Source organism: Rhinoraja longicauda, chromosome 4, assembly GCF_053455715.1.
Source record: "Rhinoraja longicauda isolate Sanriku21f chromosome 4, sRhiLon1.1, whole genome shotgun sequence".
NCBI classification, from domain to species: domain Eukaryota; kingdom Metazoa; phylum Chordata; class Chondrichthyes; order Rajiformes; family Arhynchobatidae; genus Rhinoraja; species Rhinoraja longicauda.
The window spans coordinates 51,078,959-51,102,158 of NC_135956.1; the positions used below are offsets into that span (position 1 = coordinate 51,078,959).

The 23,200-nt window shown below is 42.2% G+C and overlaps 1 protein-coding gene across 1 annotated transcript in view; it reads left to right on the forward strand.

Moving 5' to 3' along the window:
• Positions 1-16,348, forward strand: part of ofcc1 (orofacial cleft 1 candidate 1) — a 189,265-nt gene extending 172,917 nt beyond the window's left edge. Inside the window, exons 13-15 of the mRNA XM_078398428.1 lie at positions 224-333; positions 4,049-4,092; positions 15,565-16,348. Coding sequence (XP_078254554.1) covers positions 224-333; positions 4,049-4,092; positions 15,565-15,578 — 168 coding nt within the window. The 3' untranslated portion in view covers positions 15,579-16,348. The remainder of the gene's footprint in view (positions 1-223; positions 334-4,048; positions 4,093-15,564) is intronic.
• Positions 16,349-23,200: the final 6,852 nt, after the last annotated feature.

Sequence of the window (23,200 nt, forward strand, 5' to 3'; positions counted from 1 at the left end):
TGTGGTATATGACTACATTCTCCTCCACCACCTCCTTCTCCTCCACTATCTCCATCTCCTGTTCATTCTCCTCCTCTGGGTCAGTTTGTGCCAACTGTATTGGGGAACAGCTGTTGGTGGGAAGGAGAGAATGGGTTGCTGGTATAGATGACACTGTTAAAGTCAGGCCCATATCTCCAGAGGTTGAGTGGTTTCATCCTCCTCTCTTCTGTAACGGTCTTAGGTGTTCGATGCTGAAAACAGCGCAAGTTTCATGCAGCAGCAAGTGAGTGATCTGGACACTGAACAGCAATCCTCCACATCACCAGAGCTCCGGGAGAGACAGAAGAAGATGTGAGTATCATCATGCAGTGCCTGTGCCGTATTTTGAAACATGTTGAACTGATCCAACATTTTTCATGTAATTTATTGCCAGTAGACTATGGACTAAGTGCTGATTAGCATAGATAGGTGCTTGATGGTCAGCAGAGACCTGGTGGGCCAAAGTGCCTGTTTATGTGCTGTATGACTCTAGAGCCTAAAAAATAAGGAATTAAACAAAATAAGGAATCAACAGGGTGAATCACTGGTGGCACAGCGATGCTGTTAGTAGCACTAACAATCTGGGTTTAATCATGACCTCCAGTGCTGTCAGTGTAGAATTTGAATGTTCTCCATGTGACTGCGTGGGTTTACCTGGGGTACACATTTCCTCCCACATCCCTAGGACATGAGGATTGGTAGGTTAATAGGCCACTGTAATTTCAATTTTGGTGCACAGGTAAATAGTAAAGTTGATGGGAATATCAGAATGATAGGAAACATGAAAAAATGAGAAATTGGCCTTTATCAATGTCATATGGAGGTGTGGAATCAGGCTGAACTGGTCCCTGTGTCTAGACTCGTGTTCCATGGCCACCATATTTGTCTCTCTCAGCCGAGCTAGATGAGAAGATCTGGACTCAATGCCTCTCCCTGCCCAGGAGTCAGGTGACAAGGTTTGACCAATCGTTGGCCTCAGCCGGCACAATGCCGAGTCCCCTACCCCCATGAATATTCGACTATGGACAAGGGTAGGGTCAGGTTGAGGCTTTGCCGGCTGTCAAAGCTGCCAATGAAGTTTATTGGCTTTGAATGTGTTTGACATTTAGGTACACTTAAGAAATACTGAAAGTGAAGTAAATAAATAAAAAGACAAAAAACATACTTTCTTAACTAATAGTATATAAAAACACATCTAAATTAGAAAATATTACATTAAAATAATTAAAATAAAATTACCTTTGTACCTGGTTAATGTCGGGAAAAGTTGTTGGCATTCAAACCAAGTTTCTCAATAATGTTGCACTGAGTTAGATGGTGGTTATTCTGAGAAGAAACTGTTTCAATTCACAGTTGAATGAAATAAGAACACTACCAATTAAATCATAACGTGATGTCAACAACCCGTATTTACAAGTTGCCTTTGAGATAGTAAAATGCCCTAAGGTCCAGAGGAGCATTTTGAAACATGTAAGAATTTCTGAGGACAGGTGACTGAAGTCTTGTCTGGGAGTGGATCTATACAAACTTCTTAAATTAGGATAGGAAGGGAGAGTTGAAGAGGTTTAGAGGGGGAATTACAGAGCTTCAACTGAAGGCATTCAGTTGAATGCCTTCAGTTCATGAGCACATGGTATTGGGGGTAGGGTACTGACATGGATAGAAAATTGGTTGACAGACAGAAAGCAAAGAGTGGGGATAAATGGGTCCCTTTCAGAATGGCAGGCAGTGACTAGTGGGGCACCACAAGGCTCGGTGCTGGGACCGCAGCTATTTACAATATACATTAATGACTTGGATGAAGGGATTAAAAGTAACATTAGCAAATTTGCAGATGACACAAAGCTGGGTGGCAGTGTGAACTATGAGGAAGATGCTATGAGGTTGCAGGGTGACTTGGACAGGTTGTGTGAGTGGGGCGATGCATGGCAGATGCAGTTTAATATGGATAAGTGTGAGGTTATCCACTTTGGTGGTAAGAATAGGAAGGCAGATTATTATCTAAATGGTGTCAAGTTAGTACAACGAGATCTGGGTGTCCTAGTCACTGAAAGGAAGCATGCAGGTACAGCAGGCAGTGAAGAAAGCCAATGGAATGTTGGCCTTCATAACAAGAGGAGTTGAGTATAGGAGCAAGGAGGTCCTTCTGCAGTTGTACAGGGCTCAAGTGAGACCGCACCTGGAGTACTGTGTGCAGTTTTTGTCTCCAAATTTGAGGAAGGATATTCTTGCTATTAAGGGCGTGTAGCTTAGGTTTACTCGGTTAATTCCCGGAATGGCGGGACTGTCGTATGTTGAAAGACTTGAGCGACTAGGCTTGTATACACTGGAATTTAGAAGGATGAGAGGGGATCTTATTGAAACATATAAGATTATTAAGGGGTTGGACACGTTAGAGGCAGGAAACATGTTCCCAATGTTGGGGGAGTTCAGAACCAGGGGCCACAGTTTAAGAATAAGGGGTAGGCCATTTAGAACGGAGATGAGGAAAAACATTTTCAGTCAGAGAGTTGTAAATCTGTGGAATTTTCTGCCTCAGAAGGCAGTGGAGGCCAATTCTCTGAATGCTTTCAAGAGAGAGCTAGATAGAACTCTTAAGGATAGCGGAGTCAGGGGGTATGAGGAGAAGGCAGGAACGGGGTACTGATTGAGAATGATCAGCCATGATGACATTGAATGGTGGTGCTGGCTCGAAGGGCCGAATGGCCTACTCCTGCACCTATTGTCTATTGTCTATTGTCATTGACACAGTGGTGGAACATTGAAAGTAGAGGATCTGCTGGATGTATATACAGACACGGAGACATACAGCTTAGAAACAGGCTCTTCATCTCACTGAGTCCATGCCGAACACCATCCACCCATTTTATTCTGCTGCATTCTCATCAACTTCCCTCACATTCTACCCCTCCTTTACATTCCACCAGCAATTTACAGTTACAAATCAACCTACCAATCTTTATGCCTTGGGATGCAAGATGAAACCAGAGCACCCACAGGAAATCCACATGGTCAGGGGAAGAAAGTGTAATTTTCCACAAAGGAGCTTGTAAACAATGGCAAGTATGGTAGAACAGAGATTGTAATGACTTAGAGCCAGTGATGCTACCACTCATGCGGAAGCTCTGGCTCTAGGTGGATTTGTTTTTTTTTTTTTGAATAAATTTTTTATTGGAGATAGGTACATCACCTGTTTACATCTTTACAGTCATACATTTTTAAATTGATAATATTGTCAATTATTATTATATTGTCTCCAATACCTTTTGCCCCTTTTTTTTAAAACTAGATAGAACTAAAGAAATAGATGAAGTAAAGAAAGAAAAAAGAGAGAAGAAAAATAAAAACAAAAACAAAAACAGATTATAAAGATAAGGAAAAAGTTAGTTAAAGAAGAGTGGAGAAATTTATTAAAATAACAAAAACTTCATTCGAGATATATTCGTACATTTCAAAGTATAGCATTTCATCCATTCTTTAGTCCGAGTGCTAGTCAGGTTCCTGTGCTGAACCATTCTGACCCTTTAAGTAATCAATAAAAGGAGACCATATTCCAATAAATAATTCCTGTTTATCCAACAGGGAAAATCTGATTCTTTCCACGTTTAAGGTCTCCGTCATTTCTATAATCCACATTTTGATTGTGGGGGCCGTAGGATTTTTTTTTTTTAGAGTGTCATGAATTTGTGGCATTCTCTAACCAGAGAGCAGCACAAGCTGAAACATTGAAAATATTCATGGCCAAGGTAGATTCTCGAGCTAAAAGGGAGTCAAGGAGTTTGTGGAGCAATCAAGAAAGTGCAGTTGGGCCTTCAATTAGATCAGCAATGACCTTAAAGAATGCTATTGCACCCTCGAGGGGCCATATGTCCTACTCTGGCTTTTATTTCTTAGGCTCTTAAATAACAAATGCAAATATGTTGAAATGACAGATTAACTTAAATATACATTTTGTCACAAATATTTTTAGCTCTTTGAGTCATGGAATATTTTACTTTGGTTGTATGTTTTTTTTAAACAACCTTAGGTTTCACAAATGTCACCACTACCCACTTTGTGGCATCTTTGAGGGTAAGAAAAGCCTATGGCAATTCAAACTGCTGGCTTCCATTTTACAGTAGTGCCGCAAGTAATGTCATTGACTCTCTAATTTTATTTGATTCCTTGTAAAATTATGTTATTAGCCAAGGCAAATGCGTAAATGAAAGCAGAGCAAGGAGGAGTAATTAGATTCTAAAGATTATCACATCCATAAAAGCCCATAGCATTCCCGTTGACTGGGCAACCTGCAAATGGTGGAGGGTGGTTTTATAGTATGCGAGCCTGGTGCTAATATGAGAACATTAGAGGATAAGAATAGAATAGCAGTAGCCCATTCAGCCCCTTGTGACTGCCCTTGGTTTCATTAGCACGTGGCTGATTTTTTTACCTCAGACCTCTTTCATGTATGAATCCCATATTCCTTTATTCCCCCAAAATCGCTTTATCTCTGAGTCTCCACAGCCTTCATGTTGGAGAATTACAAGGACTTATTAAGCTCAGAGTGAAGAGATTTCTTCTCATCTGTGGTCAGCATAATGCACTTTGTTGTGAGACCCCCCCCCTAACCCTGATTGCTGGTACCACATCCAGAGACAATGTCATCTTTGCAACTACTTGTCCCATTTGGAATTTTGCATGCATCCTGACATGAGGATGGAGAAATTGGATGTGATTACCTAAAATAAATGCAACATTTACCACATTTTTTGTGATAGAGGGAGTGCAACAAGGAGAGTTTAAACAGGCTCAGCCTATTTTTGGTAGATGGCATTGAATTGTACAGAATCCTGAAGGGGCTTGACAAGGTGGGTTATTTTTTTATATATTACGGAAGTCAAAGGTGCTGATTCTATTCTTTGTTCTATGTCAGGACAGTGCAGGACAGAAGAGCTGAGATTCAAAAATCAGCCATGATTTTTTTGAATGGCAGAACAAGGAAAAGATGCTGAATAGCTTACTCCTGGGCCTATTTCTCTTGTTCTTTTGTCTTATGTCCCAGGCATTTAGATCGAAGGAAGCCCCTGTGCTAAAGCACACATTCCCATTTTATTCACACACCTCAAACTTAAGGGCCTGTCCCACTTAGGCGATTTTAAGGCGACTGCCGGCGACTAGGCTGTCGCCCACAGTTCGCCGGGGTGTCGCGGGCGTGATCGTGAGGAGTCTTCCAAAAATCATAGTGGACTTCGGCGCGTCGCTGAGAAATCATCCGGTTTGAAATTTCTCGGCGACAGCTGGCTTGTCGGCAGGTATCGTTGCTTATTGCGGGCGCTGTCGCATGCTGTCCCCAGGTTTGCAAGGTTGTCACCTGTACTTTATCATGAGTTTTTGAATAAAGTTGATTTTGGTGATTTAAAAAAAAATAGGTGTCGGAATTTATTGAATTTCTAAGTACCTTATCATGACATCTGATTCAAAGTTTCTAGTCGCATTCATTTTGACCATTAAAATCAAAGGCTGACACACGCGCTGCGCGATGAAAACACTTTTCATTCATTTATTTAGATCTATGAGGCAAGCACATCCACAGGCATTGCACTACATTTATTAAAGGCCAAAGCTCACACAAAGACAGACACTACTAACACAAAGATAAACTGAGTTTTACTGCTATGCTTTTTGTAGGGGGTATGCACACCTGACCATAAAGGACAGTGATGTGTGAAATGGTTTGGCCGGACCTTGCTGTCCATATAGTCAGGTGTGCCATACCCCCTACAAACAGCATAGCAGTAAAACTCAGTTTATCTTTGTGTTAGTAGTGTCTGTCTATGTGTGAGCTTTGACCATAAGGACAGCAAGGTCCGGCCAGACCATTTCACACGTCACTGTCCTTTATGGTCAGGTGTGCATACCCCCTACAAAAAGCATAGCAGTAAAACTCAGTTTATCTTTGTGTTAGTAGTGTCTGTCTATGTGTGAGCTTTGGCCTTTAATAAACGGAGTGAAATGTCTGTGGAGGTGCTTGCCTCATTGATCTAAATAAATGATTGAAAAGTGTTCTCATAGCGCAGCGCATGTGTCAGCGTTTGATTTTAATGGTCAAAACGAATGCGACTAGAATCTTTGAATGAGATGTCATGATAAGGTACTTAGAAATTCAATAAATTCCGACACCAATTTTTTTTTAAATCACCTAAATCAACTTTATTCAAAAACATTATATTCCTATGAAAGATGGATAACTGCATGCCAAAATCTATTTTTTTAAACGGACAGTTCACACGAATGTAAAATATACCTAGAAATTTCATTGGAGGGACCTTGCTGTCGGTTTGTTCACGTGTGAGTTGTGCTTGTGACACCTCCACATAAGTGCAGGTTTCCGTTGGTTGTCTTGCTTGCCGTGGTCCCTGTCGTAGTGGACGTCCTAGGTTGTCTTCAGCTTGCCGTCGCCTATGTGGTAACTTGTCTTAGCTTGTCGCGGGCATTGTCGTGGACATTGTCGTAGGGTTAATTTTGTCGGCGATCTGCTACGACTTTGACAGTCGCCGACAGTCACCTGAAAAAATCGCCTAAGTGGGACAGGCCCTTTAAAGTTTAGTTTAGATATACAGCGTGGAAACTGGCCCTTCGGCCCATGAGTCCGCACCGACCAGCGATCCCTGCACATTAACACTACCTTACGCACACTAGGGACAATTAAACATTTTTTCTACCAAGCCAATTTAACCTACAAACCTGTACATCTTTGGAGTGTGGGAGGAAACCGGAGATCTCAGCGAAAACCCATGCGGTCACGGGGAGAACGTACAAACTCCATCCAGACAGCACCCGTGGTCGGGATCGAACCTGGGTCTCTGGAGGTGCAAACGCTGTAAGGCAGCAACTCTACCACTGTGCCCTTATGGAGTAGTTTATTTTAGTTTTGTTTATAGATATAGCATGGAAACAGCCTTTGGCTTACTGAGTGCATGCTGACCATCAATCACCCATTCACACTAGTTCTATGTTGTCCCATTTTCTCGTCCACAACCTACACTCTTGGTGCAATTTACAGATGTCAATTACACACATATTTGGAATGTGGGAGGAAACCGGAGCACACAGTCCCAGGGTGTATGTGCAAACTCCACACAGACAATACCCAAGGTCAGGATTGAACCTGGGAATAAACATGTTCCATTCTCCACCTTCTATATTTAAGAAACACATTGGTTCACACAGCCCTCACTGTATTCTGTTGGTGGGTTCATAACATCATCATACTCATGCCACTTCCTATTCTGATTGACAAACAGTCTGTTTCTAAATAATGACAATCACTACAATCTAAAGTCTGACATTCTTACTGATAGTCATAGAGCATGGTAACGGGTCCTTTGGCCCAACTTGCCCAGACCGACCAAGATGCCTCATCTACACTAGTCCTTCCTGACTGTGATGACCAATATCCCTCTAAACTTATTCTATCCATGTACCTATCTAAATACTTCTTAAACATTGCAATAATACCTGCCTCAACTATCTGCTCTAACAGCTCATTCTGTATACCCACCACTATTGTGTAAAAATGTTACCCCTCAGGTTCCTATTAAATCTTCCCCTCATCTTAAACCTAAGTCCTCTGGTTCTTGGTTCCCTTGCTCTAGGCAAAAGACTGTGGATTTATCCGATCTATTCCTTACATGATTTTGTACACCTCAATAAGATCACCCCCCTCATCCTTCTACACTCGAAGGAATAAACTCCTATCCTTCTCAACCTCTCCCTATAGCTCAGGCCCTCGAGTCCTGGCAACATCCTTGTAAATCTTCTCTGCACTCTTTCCAGCTTGACATCTTTCCTATAACATGGTGGCCAGAACTGAACGCAATACTCTTAAATGTAGCTTCACCAACATCTTATATAATGGCAACATGGTACAGTATTATGAAAATCCGGATATAAATCTAGCACTGTGAATTATGCATGAGAATATTCATTCAATTAAACTAGACAGAAATTTTGACATTGTTTCCTTTGCAGTTGCCAATATTTGCATGCCTTTGTACATGTTATTAAACATTATTTGACATATTGAAATTGTAAAATATAACAGTTTTGAAGGAAATATATTTCAAGCCCGGAAAGCCTTTTTCCTAAAATTAAAGTCCCCAAAAGAGTGAAATGTGTACAGGGCTCTGTAAACGTATGAGCTCTATTTTCTGTTTTGTTGCTAAACACTGCAATGTCAAGCAACATGGGATCATTTCCATTGCCTCTTTGCTCTTATTATTCATTTCTTTCAAAATACTTTTGTTTTTGCATGAATCTAAGGCAATGAAACGTGTGAGAATCTTTCCCTTTGGATTGTGAGAGGTCACACAAGGAAGCAGACTAACTTGTAACCAAATATATTTTGATTAAAATTTCAATGGCATGAATTATAGCTGACTTGGAGAGTGAAGTATGAAAAAAAATTATCTCATCCTTTTCTCTTTCATTAACTAAATGATAAAACTCCAAGCCTCGATTCTCCTGCTTCAAGCCGAGGAACATGCTCTCAAACGTAGCAAAAAGCACAGCGGTTATTCTGAAGGATAATTATGGCAGGGTCCCTTAGGCCTTGGTGCTAACTGGCTTGGGATACCAAACAGGCCATTAGAAATGATCTATACAGGAATGATCTGAAAGCAAAGGCATTTAATGCTTGATCTGCTGTAATGTGTTCTTGCTTTTAGAGACAGTGTAAGAAGACTGATCTTTAAAGCTTTTACGATAATCAAGCTCTATAATTAAAAATAATCTAGTCTCCATCCCCATTCTGGGAATGTTTTACAATCTCACCAATGTCTGGAAAAGAACAGAATAGAACAATGCAGTTGTCCAAAAAGACTGAAGAACCAAAAAATCCACCCATGGGTTTTGGCATTCCTCTGAACCACTGATGTGCTTTTGATGTGCTTCATAATATCAACAGATCAACGGGCACATGGGTTGTATCAATGGCAAATGAAAGATCAACACTGTATGACAGTGGCTATGCCGACCAAAGTGTGGACTATAAAATAAATCACCTCAGTCAGAGCTTCTTCACTGGACAAGTGAAAGGCCAATATCCCTTGCTTGCCATTTTAATTTCCCTTCCCATTTCCATACCAACCTGTGTATCCCCAGACTCCTCCACTGCCAGAGTGAGGACACAGGCAAACTGGAGGAATAACACCTCATATTCCACTTGGGTAGTCTACAACACAACAGCATAGTGTCACACAGCATGGAAACAGGCCCTTCAGCCCAACTTGTCCACACTGACCAACATGCCCCATCTATACTAGTCCCACCTGCCTGTGTTTGGCCCATTTGAACATTAAACAATGTTTGACATGAACATTGAATTGTTCATTTTTAAGAATGAGAAGGCTTCAAATTATTGAATTTGATAAGAAAGGATGAGTAGAACTGTAGAGTTATTTGTCCCTAGAGCAACGAAAACAGGGGTGACGATTAGAATTTAGAAGATCATGAGAGGCAAAGATGGGATAGACGCTCAAAATCTTTATTCCTGTGGTAGGGTATCAAAAACAAAAAGACGTGTTTAAAAAGGAGTCTCAAAGGGGATATGAGGGGAACGTTTTTCTTACAGAGCGGTAGATCTCTGGATGCGCTGCCGGAGGAGGTGGGAGATTCAGAAACAATCACTACATTTAAGAAGCATTTAGGCAGACACTTAAATAGGCAAGGGATAGAAGAAGACACGAAATGCTGGAGTAACTCAGCAGGTCAGGCAGCATCTCAGGGAAGGAATGGATACGTTTCGGGTCGAGACCCTTCTTCAGACCAGCATCTGCAGTTTTTTTTCCCCTACACAAGGGATAGAAGTATATGGTTCAAGTGCAGGCAAATGAGACTAGTGTAGATGGGCAGAAACATCGGCATGGACATGATAGGCCGAAGGGCTCTTTTCTGTTTCCTACAACTCTATGAATATGAATCTCTGTCTCTAAAGTTCCTCTTTGCTGGATATGGTTTAGTGCATCTTTCCTGCGCTTTTTAAAAAGTGTCACATCACTTAAGAAGTATATTTTCTAAAGTGTAACATAATATTCCAGTTGTGACAGAACCATTGTTTTAGAAAATTCATGACTTCCTTGCTCTAGAAACATAGAAACATAGAAAATAGGTGCAGGAGTAGGCCATTCGGCCCTTCGAGCCTGCACCGCCATTCAATATGATCATGGCTGATCATCCAACTCAGTATCCTGTACCTGCCTTCTCTCCATACCCCCTGATCCCTTTAGCCACAAGGGCCATATCTAACTCCCTCTTAAATATAGCCAATGAACTGGCCTCAACTACCTTCTGTGGCAGAGAATTCCACTGTTCAACACAGACACTGTGGGCCGAAGGGCTTATTTATGTGCTAGATATAAATCTAGTACTCTGGTACTTTATACTTCCATTTAGAAAAGCCAAAACCCTATATGACTTTTGTATCCACTTTCTCAGCTGAATTTGCAACTTTCAACAAACTGCATGTTTGTTCAAAGGTCATCCTTTTCTGATACCCCTTGAGAATTGTTCCTCCTAGTTCATATTATGAGCCCAGCACATAATGTCTTCTCCTTCGCAGGCATCCCTTCGGATTGAGGATGACTTGCTTCCACTCCAGGCTTTGTGATGGCTAAAGGTCAATGCAGCAGCTCTTCCCAGGATTGATCAGAGGGTACAGAATGGGGTGGGTGGGTAGTTTATCAAGTGGTGTGGTCCTTTTGCCACTTCTACAAGTGCCTCTTTCAGCACCTTAAGTGTGGACTGAAGGTTGACAACACCATCCTGAATACTTCTCCTCTGTGAGAAGTCAAGGGTCAGGACTACCAGGGATGATGCATTCATCAAGTAGTACTTCATTGAATCATTTCCTCTGTCTGTGTGTTAATCCCTTTCCGTGGCAGAGCTCTGAATAGAATCGGGTGTCTAGTGTGGAGAATGCAAACAACTGATTGAGTGCACTATTGTTGAATTGCCACTCATACTGCTTGCTAAATGTTCACTATTAGATTTTGTTCACTGTGCTATTCAATGGCTCAGATTTCCAGTCATGTTAATTTCAAAACATGATCAGCATCCTGCAATATCTTCCTTCAGCTGCTGATAAACTCTGAACACCATTTGTGCCTTGTTATTTCCTCACGTGTTCTTGTTGGAATAAAGGTCAGACTGCAAAGTTGAGAGGAGGCTGTGAAGGAGTCGTGAATATGGGAGCCTGGCAGTGCCTTCTTCTGAACGCTAGCAAAGCAATGGCATCTGCTTCTCAACCTCCGCTTTGCAGCCAACTTTGCTTTCCCCCTTTTTTTCACCAGAGTCTGCAACTCGTGTGAAGGAAAATGCAGCCCGAATGTGTTGATTTGCATGTTAATGGTGCTTGCCTGTATCACAGGGCAGGTGTAACACAGAGCTGGATCTGATCAGGACAGTTCAAGCTGTGCTGTGTTGTTGAGGTTTGCCATAATTCCACACATGCAAAGCCAGGCCCACTGTCTATCAAGGAATCTACTGTTCTGCTTTTACCGATTGAAAAAAAGAGATGAGCAAGAGGGGGTTTATTTCTTTCAAAGCAGTCTCTGTTCGTTCATTTTCAATTTCCCTGCATTAAGTGTGTTAAATTTTCCATTCCTGCCAGATCACAATTCCATATGAAGAGTTCAATGTTTTTCTTAAAGAACAATGAATTTTGACTTCCTTTTCTATTTCACCCGAGAATTGTAGCGTTCCTTTAATTCTGTCTTCCCATGCATCCCTAAGGTCTGAAATTGGGGACTTTCTTCTCCAAGCCTCACTTCCTTCAAGCATCTCAAGACCAACCGCTTCATTCAAACTTTGATCTCCTCCCCTGCTAGTTTCTTATGGAGCTGAATGCCAAGTTAATAGTTGTAGACAATGTTCTGGGATGTTTTGCCACAGAGGGGGATATATCAATGTAATTTATTGTTGTTATTCATTTGGACTGATGTCCAAAGGCAGTAAAAAACTGATGCGATATCCTATTTACTGGTGATTAGACAGTGGTTCTGTGGAAACCAACCAGATTACGGTATAAACTGCAATAATCCACCATAAAGTCATACAGCATGGAAACAGGCTCTTTGGCCCGACTTGCCCACGCCAACCAACGTTCCCCATCCACACTAGTCCCACCCGCCCACGCTTGACCCATAACCCTCTAAACCTATCCTATTCAGGTACCTGTCTAAATGTCTCTTAAATGTTAGGATAATACCGGCACGTGCCGGTCTTTGATTTGCAGGACTACTGAATGTTGTTCGATGAATACCCCAACACATTTTTAAATCACTTTGTTTTAGATGTTCATCTGTATTGCATTAAATTTCACTGTGAACGCAGTAAATGTGAAGGAAGTGTAGGAAATGGTCCATGGTCAATTTAGGGAGAGTGCGGAAACAATGTCCCTGTGAGTCACAAAGGAGCAAAGAAGCTGGACCCAGGTGCGCAATTTTGAGTGTGGGAATCAGGGGCCTAGTGAGTAGAATGAAACATGGGAACCAGAGCACCTGTGAGTGGATTGGAGTATGGAAACTGGGACTCTGGTGAGTGGAACAGAGCATGAGAATTGGGCCCGCAAAAAGTCAGAAGGGAGTGTGGAAACCAGGGCCCTGTGAGTCAGAAGGGAGTGTGGACACCGACCGGAGTCCCAACCAGTAGAGTGGAGCATGGAAAGCAGGGCCGTCAGTAAGAAGTGTGGGGACCAGGGCCCCAGATGGGATGAATGAAACATGGGAACCAGAGCCCTGGGAAGTGGAATGAAGCATGAGAACCCAGGGTGCGGTGAGTCAGAAGTGTGTATGGCAAGCATTAGCCTGGTGATCCAGATGCTAAACCATTGGGATTTCCAAAAGGACAGCGATTATAAGACTTTTACACTATTATATATCTTTATGTTCATATCTAGAAAGTGTTCTTAAACTTCACTAATTGAAATCCACAGATTAATCCAGAAAGGCTTATTATTATGAATAAGAGAAGGGTCAATTTACACCCTTTAAATTATAAATTTCAGTCAATTATGTTATTAATAATATTATTAATCACTGCGTTATTAATAATGTGGGAGCATTTGACTAAGTGCCAGTATCTGTCAGGAACTGAACAGGTTAGAGGGGCCAAATGGCATTCTCCTGCTTCTACTATGTTCTAACCTAAAGCTAAGGGATGCATTTAGAACTTTAGGACTGAGATGAGAATCTTACAGCATGGAACCAGTCCATTCGGCCCATCAATTTCACCCCAACCAATGAACACATCCATTATTAATCCCATCTCGCAGCACTAGGCCCATAGCCTTCTATACCGAGGTGATTCAAGTTCTCACAACCACCTTGTCCCAGAGGGTTGTGAATCTGTGGAATTCTCTATCACAGAATGCAATTGATGGCAAATCAAGAGGTTACATTTTATTTTTAGGGCTGGAAGGATGAAGGGATGTGGGGAGAAATCTGCAAAGGGTTTCTGAGTTTGAATGATCAGCCATGATCAGAATGAGAGACAGAAGAAGCACCGGGGGCTAAATGGCTTATTGATCCTACTTTCTATATTACTGTAGCATGCTTTTAACGTTGCCTACATTAGTGAAAGAGGTGATTTGCACTTACTCTGGTACAAGCCATTTGATAATATGTACATCTCTTGCTGCTCTTGTTCAAGTTAATTAATACCATATGATGACCGACTGTTCCAGCCCTCAAAGTCAAGCAAAATAGCCCTAGTTTGAGCCATACAAAAGGCTTTCTGCAACCAAATGAGATTAGAGCATGTCACATACTCCATCACAGCGAGAACAGAACAAATTTAAAGCAACTTCGAGAAGTTAAATTATTTACATAATTTAGCAAGGCAATACTTTAATTTGTCAACAAATCAGTTTTAAATGTTGAGCGCAGCTTAATTAAATTACATCCACTGGTTTTATACTTGCTTTTGGGGTACTAAATTGTTGGATTCCAGTACAAGAAAAACTCACAAAGTATATTAATGGTACATGAAGTGCAATTGTTGGCGTGGGCCATTTATAACCAGGTGGGTGATGCAAAATAGTGAGAATATGTTCAAGATGCAACATATTCATAGTTAACATGTCAGCTACACAAATATATGTATCACAGCCAACATTGTCAAAACCCACATTTAAGCAACTGTGCTTGCTCCTGTTTTTATTATTTTGAAATGTGAATTCTAACAGCATGGTGGCGCAGCTGGTAATGCTGCCGAAACAGCTTTAACAACCCAGGTTCAATCCTAACCTCCGCTCTTGTATGTGTGGACTTTTTCCATTCTTCCCTTTCCCCCTGGTCCTCTGGTTTCCTCCCACTTCCCAAAGCTATTCGGGTTGGTAGGTTAATTCGCCACTGTAAATTTGCCCCTTGTGTCTGTGTGAATCAAAGAATCTTGAGCAAGTTGATGGGTAGTTTTAGTTTAGATTGTTTAGCTTATTATTGTCATATGTACTGATGTACAGTGAAAAGTGTTTGTGAGCACACAATGCAGTCAAAGAATGGACTATACATGAATACAATCAAGCCGTTCACAGATAAAGGATAAAGGGTACAATATTTCGTGCAAGATGTAACATTGAAGTCTGATAAAGTCTGATTAAAGATAGTTCAAAGGTCTCCAATGAAATAAAGATAGTTCAAAGGTCTCCAATGAGGAGAGGAAAAAATGGATTAGTATGAATGGGTGCTTGATGACCAATGTGGAGTGTTTTTCATGCTATATTACTCAATACATGTTTAAATACAATGAGTAGTAGAAACAAAGAACTGCAGATGCTGGTTAATACACAAAAGAACACTTGATGGGCAGAATGGCCTAATTCTACTCCTATTTCTTGTGACACAAAGTACTGGAGTAAATCAGCAGGTCAGACAGCGTCTCTGGAGAACATGGATAGGTGACGTTTCAGGTCGAGACCCCTTTTCAAACTGATTATAGGGGGGGAGAAGAAAGCTAGTATTGGATAGATACAGGACAAAGTGTGATAATGAGTAGCACAGTGTCAAAAATTTCCATTTATGTTGCTTGCTTAGCATAAGAAAAACAAATCCAAAGGCATTTCACACAATACATTCCATGCAGAAAATTGACATTGAACCACATATTTGGTCAAGTGGTCAAAAGCTCAGTTAAATTAACTTCTTAAAAGAGGAAAGTGGATGTGAATGAAGTACAGTGGCCCAGGCTGAGCACTGTGGGAGGGCTTGAGTGTCCAGAAGCTGTTGAATTTCATCAAGCGTTTTCATAACTCTGCAATGTCCATCGGAAAACCCAGAGACAGTCAACTTCAGTTTCAGTTTAGTTCATTGTCACGTGTACAGTGAAAAGCTTTTTTTGTGGCGTGCTAACTGATCAGCAGAAAGACAAGACATGATTACAAAGTGTGTATACATCTACTGTGTATAGATATATGACTAGGGAATAATGTTTAGATCATATTAAAGCAGATACAGTATTGGGCAGGAAACTGTATTTGTCCCATAGTTGCCAATGTCTTATATTTTTCAGGTTCGATGCTGTGAGAACTTGAAGCCAAAAGGAATGGGACAGAAAATTATTTGCATCGTCTTGATTTATCTTAGAAAATTATTTGGACATCTCTGTACTTGAAACATTATATCAAGCTGCAACTTGTTTGCTGTAAGCACATGATAATTCCAACTAGAACTAACATCAAGCATGTCTCATCAGTGAACACGGTCACATGCTATTTGTACTCTGATACTCAGTACTGTCACCTTCAGTAGAACAGAGAATCAGAAAATCACAGAATTCTTTCATGTCACTTGCTGTTAGCAACCAAAGGATATCTACCACAAATCCTGGAGAATTCAGAATGTACAGGTTGATGTGCAAGTGTGGTGGGAAACATTGTCTGTCCATTTCCCTCCACAGATGCCGCCTAACCTGTTGAGTTCCTCCATCAGTTTTTTTCTTGCCTATTAATGTTGTGCATCCGATAGAGTGCTGCCTCGCCACTCTGGTATCCTGGTTTCAATCCTAACTTCTGGTGCTGATGTGTAGAGTTTTACACTTTTTCCTTAAAACCGTGTTTGACTGCAACAATTTACACCTAGATTTCAAAGACATGCAGGTTGGTGGGTTGAGTTGGCCACTGTAAATTGTCCCAAGTGTGTAATTGAGTGGTAGAATCTTAGGGAAGTTGATGGGATATAAATCAATGTTTAATGATCAGAGTGGACTCAGTGGGCCAAGAACCTGTTCAAAGTCTATGTCAAAGTCTGAACTGGAAGATCAGTTCAGCACTGCCTCAACACTACTCGAGAGACAAATGGGGTTTCTCTACAGTTTTTCTTTGGGGGGGGGGGGGGGTTCTTAATGACAACTTGTTATTGGTCCACCAAGTTCATGCTGACAAAAAAACTGATCATCTGTTTCTTTCTTGGTTGCATATTTCATGGAATTCTTACAGCTGGAATATATTTATGTGAAACAATTTCTGCATTTGAGTAATAAAATAATGAAAAGTTAATTGTACATATGTCATACAGACTGATATAATTAAAAAAACTCAAGTCAGGAAATAATCACAGCACTTTCAATAATATCCTACATAACACTTCAACCTGCATCATTGGTGTCAAATGCTTTGGGATGAATCTTTGTAAGATTGTGAATGACGCTGCAGAAATGCAAGGCATCCTTTTCAATCTGCAATTACAATTGTAATGTTATTTCTTGATATAAATGTGGATGTTATTAAAAACTAATTCTTGGACACTAAGTGAAGTTTAGTACTGATCCTTTGAGTCCATGGATTTGAGGCCCACATCAATCATTCAATGACAAGCCGTTTCATAGAAATCTAAAAATATGCCTAAAGGGTTCCACAGGCATGACACAGTCAGGACATTTCTCTTGAATGTGGATCCTAATATCAAAGGGCATGGTTTGAAAATAAGGGGTTGCTTGTTCACAAATGAAAAGAGGAGGAACCTCTTCACTCAGGGGATGGTGAACATGTGGAAATCTATGCCCTGGAGGGCTGTGAGATCAGTCAATGTAGTCATTCAAAATATAGATACAGTGGTTTCTGAAAATTAAAGGAATCAACAGATATGGGGAAAATGCTGGAAAAATTATACTGAAGTCGAAGATCAGCCTTTACCTTGATGAATAGTGGAACAGGCCTGAAGAGCCACCTCCTGCTCCTATATTCTTATCCCTCAACCAATGGTAGAATAAAAGACTAACAAAGCCACCAATTATTGCAATGAGGAGATACCAACCACCTCCTCACTGGTTGCATTTAAGTGGCATGAATCCTGGCTATATGATGGATATTGCTTACTGGAGTGCAATCCAATGAACCGTCCCACGGTTTAATGTGAATCTGCTTATTTGTATGATTTAATTAAAAATTATGATCTTATTAATATTTGCTTTGGCAGCGAACACTGAAAATATGGTCCTTAAGGCTCATCTTGGTGAACAAAGCTAGATTGTAAAAGTATTATTGGTAGTCTTGCCTGTTAAATAGTCCCTCTGAGGAAATCGTCTTTAGTAAGAAGTATTTGTTCATTATTTTGTTGAATGAATGAATGAATGAATGAATGAATGAATGAATGAATGAATAGGTTTATTGGCCAAGTATGCATATACAAGGAATGTGCCTTGGTGCTCCGTTCACAAATGACAACACAAACATACAGTTAACAATTAAGAATAAAGCACAACCACATCAAAACAATAAGGATACAACATTACGGTCTAAACATGTGGGTGAAAATAAACCAGAGCAAAATAGAGACTACAGACTTTGGTTATTGAGTAGAACTATCACCCGTGGAAAAAAGTTGTTTTTATTTCTGGCTGTGGATGCTTTGACAGTCCGGAGTCGCCTTCCAGAGGGAAGTGCTTCGAGGAGTTTGTGGCCAGGGTGAGAGGGGTCAGAGATGATCTTGCCCGCTCGCTTCCTGGCCCTTGCAGTGTACAGTTCGTCAATGGGGGGAAGGTTGCAGCCAACAACCTTCTCAGCTGATCGAACGATCCGTTGCAGCCTCCGGATGTTGTGCTTGGTGGCTGAGCCAAACCAGACCATGATGGGGAAGGTGAGGACGGACTCAATGATAGCAGTATAGAATCGGACCATCATTGCCTGTGGCAGATTGTGTTTCTTCAGTTGCCGCAGGAAGTACATCCTCTGTTGGGCCTTTTTTACTGTGGAGTCGATGGTGGCCCCCCATTTAAGGTCCCTGGAGTTGATGGTTCCAAGGAACTTAAATGACTCCACAGATGTGACTGTGGTGTTGTTGATGATGAGTGGGGGGAGGGGAGGGGAGGGGGATCTCTTCGAAAGTCTACAATTAGTTCCACTGTCTTGAGAGCATTGAGCTCCAGGTTGTTGCGATGGCACCAGGACGCCAGCTGTGTCACTTCCCCTCTGTAGGCAGATTCCTCCCCATTCTGGATCAGTCCAATCAGGGTTGTGTCATTCGCAAACTTGAGGAGCTTGACAGAGGAGTCTGTGGAGGTGCAGTCGTTGGTGTAGAGAGAGTAAAGCAGAGGGGAGAGTACGCAGCCTTGCGGAGCTCCTATGCTGAGGGTCGGCGGGTCCGAGATGTGCTTTCCCAGCTTCACATGCTGCTTCCTGTCCATCAGGAAGTTGATGATCCACTGACAGAGGGATTCAGGCACAGTCAGCTGGGAGAGTTTGTAGTGTAGTAGCTCTGACACAATGGTGTTAAAAGCAGAGCTAATGTTCACAAACAGAATCCTGGCATAGGTCCCCTTGTGGTCTAGCTGCTGGAGGATGAAGTGCAGGCCTAGATTGACTGTGTCATCCACCGATCTATTGGCCCTATATGCAAACTGTAGGGGGTCCAGCAGGGGGTTTGTGATGTTTTTCAGCTGGGCCAGCACGTCTTTCAAAGGTCTTCATGACTACAGAGGTAAGTGCGACAGGCCTGTAGTCATTAAGACCAGTGATCCTTGTCTTATTGGGTACAGGGACAATAGTGGAAACCTTGAAGCAGGCAGGGACAGTGCAGGTTTGCAGGGACTGGTTGAAAATGTCTGTGTAGATCGGTGCCAGTTGTTCAGCACAGAGCTTGAGGGTAGAGGGGGAAACATTGTCCGGTCCTGGAGATTTCCGGCTTTTCTGTTTTCTGAATAGCCTCTCCACCTCCGCAATTTCTATTGTTAAACTGGAGTCATTCTGTGAGGATGTGCAAATTGGTGATTGCAGAAGGGTTGTTGGGGGGGGGGGGGGGAAGGGCCAGTCTTTGCAAACTCCAGCCAGTCTCTGAGTAGGTGTGAATTGCTGCTTGGGGAGGAGCGGGTGGGGAAGGATCCAGTCTTTGCAAACTGGAGTCAGTCTTTGAGTACGTGTGAAGTGGTGATTGGGGGTGGGGGGGGGAGGGGGGTCCCAGGGTTATGTTTCTGTTTCTTGAACCTGCAGTAAAACTCGTTCAGGTAGTTGGTCAGCTGACGATTGTCCAAGGAGCGGGGGGGTTTCCTCTTGTACCTGGTGATTTCTTGCAAGCCCTTCCAAACTGAAGAAGAGTCATTAGCTGAGAACTTGCTCCTCAGCTTCTCAGAGTACCTTTCCTCTGATTCCTATTCTCAGCTTGTACTTGGCCTGCCTGTAGAGGTCTGTATAGACTGGCGGAGTTGTCTAAGTTGTGCTGTGACCCAGGGCTTGTTGTTGTTGAACCGGGCCTTCGTGGGAATGCAACTGTCCTCGCAAAAGCTGACATAGGATGTCACAGTGTCTGTGTACTCATCGAGGCTTGTAGTTGCTTCCCTGAACACATTCCAATCAGTGCAGTCAAAGCAGGACTGTAGTTTTTCAATGCCCTCACTTGTCCACCTTTTTGTTGTTCTGACCACAGGTTTAGCAGATTTTAGTTTCTGCCTGTAGGTCGGAATAAGGTGAACTAAACAATGATCGGAGAGACCCAGAGCCGCCCGAGGAACAGAGCGATATGCGTTCTTGATTGAAGAATTCAAGGTTGTGGTCATCTTTGAGCATAAAACGGGCATTGAAGCAGCAGTCTATATTGTACATGTCCTGATATTTCTTTCATGGATTTAAATGCAGATCAAAACCCTGTGGATAATAATGCAGGACGCAGACGTGCTGTAGGCTAATTAAAGGGCCTGTCCCAGTTACGCGGTTTTTAAGACGACTGTCAGCGACCGTCAAAATCATAGCAGATCGCCAAAATTTTCTTTTACCCTACGACAATGACCACGACAATGCCGAGTTAGGTTGATACAAGTTACTTTGTTTGTGAAGCTAGCACCTGGCTAAGAGATTACACTGTCTTCGGAAACATCGCGAAATTCCCACGCTTACCTGACCGTCAAACTGTCGCCTCCAATCTACCTGTCAAATGTTCTGACAGTAAATAAATTGGTTAAACACAACTATCTTTTGGTATCTTCAAATGACTTTTCTTAATTTAATATTACGTGCTTCAAAATGCATCTGCGACAAGCCAGTTGTTGCCGAGAAATTTCTATCTGGAAAATATTTCCACGATGCACCGAGATCCGCTACGATTAATTGAAGACTCCTCACGATCATGCCCGCGACACCCCGGCGAAGGTTCGGCGACAGCCTAATCGCCGGCAGTCGCCTTAAAATCACCTAAGTGGGACAGGCCCTTTATTCAGTGTCCACTGTTTGAATGATTCCTGGGGTTCGTTTGAAGGTTCTGAAAGGGAGAGATCTCTCTAGGATATAAATCCACCCACACTGATGAAATAACCCCACCACTCCACCTGCAATGCACCCTCTCTGTCGGCTGTAAGTGTTAAATGCCAGAGGACTAATTATCACTTTCACTAAAACTAGCATGGAGAAGTATCTAACCATTGAACTAGCCATCAGTGCCCCGTCCCCACCAAGTCCATTAAGGTTCTGCACTGAAATCTGTAGACGGCATAGATGCCAGATTACATTGCTGAATGTTCCCAGGAAAATTGGGCCTACCTCTTATGGTGGTCAGCTTAAATGGAATAAATTACAGATCAGGGGACATCAGAGGTATCCCACTGAGATAGTCTTTTGGGAACACATTGAGTGGTGCAGAAAGGTATCCTCTCCATTGGGAAATATTTCCCAATTAGTATTTTTAACCAGAATCACAAATATTATGGGTTAACTACCAAGAACATCCAGCATGTTGAGTATTTTTTTGTTATTTACTTTGTCCACCTTAATGAACTCTCTATCGATGTTTGTTCAATGTCATTATGGTCTAATGGTTGCCCTGTAATTTTCTGGATGACTCCCAGGCACATATCTATTTTTTGAGGTGGTCTCACACACTGACTTGGAAGCCACTGGTCAGTATCCTGCAATGTGCATAACCCTCACCTGCTCAAAGCAGAAATTCCTGCTGTGTGGAATAGCAATAACCAACATTTATTTATAAAGTATTTTATCACGGATATTCTTTGCTTAGAAAGTACAAGAACAGCAGTTCACTTGAGATGATCAGGATTAATGAAATCGAAGGTATCACAAAATGCTGGAGTAACTCAGCAGGTCAGGCAGCGTCTCAGGAGAGAAGGAATGGGTGACGTTTCGGGTCGAGACCTGAGATGCTACCTGACCTGCTGAGTTACTCCAGCATTTTGAGAAAACAAAGGAGATTGTTGTCGACTTCAGGAGAATGCACACCCAACACCCCCACCCACTGACCATCAATGGTGCTGCTGTGGAGCAGGTGAGCAGCACCAAATTCCTGGGGGTGAACATCACCGAGGATCTCTCCTGGAGCAACAACACCACGTCCATCGCCAAGAAAGCCCAGCAGCGCCTCTACTTCCTCCGCAAACTGAAGAGAGCGGGAGCCCCCACACCCATCATGTACACTTTTTACCGAGGCGCCATTGAGAGCATCCTCAGCAGCTGCATCACTGTGTGGTTCGGAAGCTGCACAGCCTCCAGCCGCAAGACCCTGCAGCGCATAGTGAACACTGCTGAGAGGATCACTGGCGCCTCACTCCCAACACTCCTGGTCCTTTACACCATCCCGCCTCACCCGCAAAGCATTGAGCATTGTGGGTGACCCCTCCCACCCCTCCAACAGCCTCTTCACCCTCCTGCCTTCAGGGAGAAGGTTTCACAGCCTGAGGTCGAGCACCACCCGACTAAAGAACAGTTTTTTCCATCAGGCTGTCAGGATGCTGAACTCTCTCCCCTCCCTTCCTCCTCTCTCCCCTGCCCCCATTGGACCTGGACTTTAACACCCCACACACACGCACATCCAGCACCAGACACTTTTTTTAACGCTGCTATGGACAGGCTTTGCACTACTGTTCATTATTTTTTTATTGTAATATATTCATCTTCATCTTTTTTTTTTCATTGAAGTGACTATATTTTATATTGATTGTTGTTTGCTGTGCCTTTTTAATTTTAACTTAATTTAATGCCCTTTATTCCTCGGGATTGTGGGAAACGGTATTTCGATTTTCTGTCTGTGTAAACTAACTGGAAATTGACAATAAAGTTGACTTTGACTTTGACTTTGACTTTGTACCGGCATCTGCAGTTATTTTCCTACAGGATTAATGAAATGGTTGCTTGCAGGAATTGCACCAGCTCTTTTTAAGGCCATTGCACTTTTCCACATTCGGGTTCCCATCCTCGTGTGGAAGTCCAACTTTGCGGTTTGTTCTTCCCCTGCTGTTTCCTCACATCACTCGGATATTGGACTCCTCATTCCCGGCAATAGAGTGCAAAGTTATGGGTAATTCCCAACTTTTAAGCTGGGGAACCACCTGTAAAACATGCGGCAGGTTAAGAGTGGTGCTGGAACATCAACCGTACCTCAGTGGAGCGGTGCAACTGCAAAGGATCAAGGTACGTCAAGAAAACATTTACATCCTTGGGTTAATCAAGGTTACTTAAATGTTTCAAATTGTCCTTAAATTTATTTAAGCATTTTTGCGTTAGTTAATTGTTGGCAGTTTGAAAACCTTTTCTGTATTTTCAAATTCAATTTTAACATTGGAGGTTTCGGAATCATTCAATGGTTTGACAGCGTAATGCATGCCATGTGTGGACTTGTTCATTACTTGTAACCTGGGCAATGCAGAACAAATAGGGAATCACAGAGATACACAGAGAGCTGCTGGAACATGAACAACTGTTTAATTTGCACAA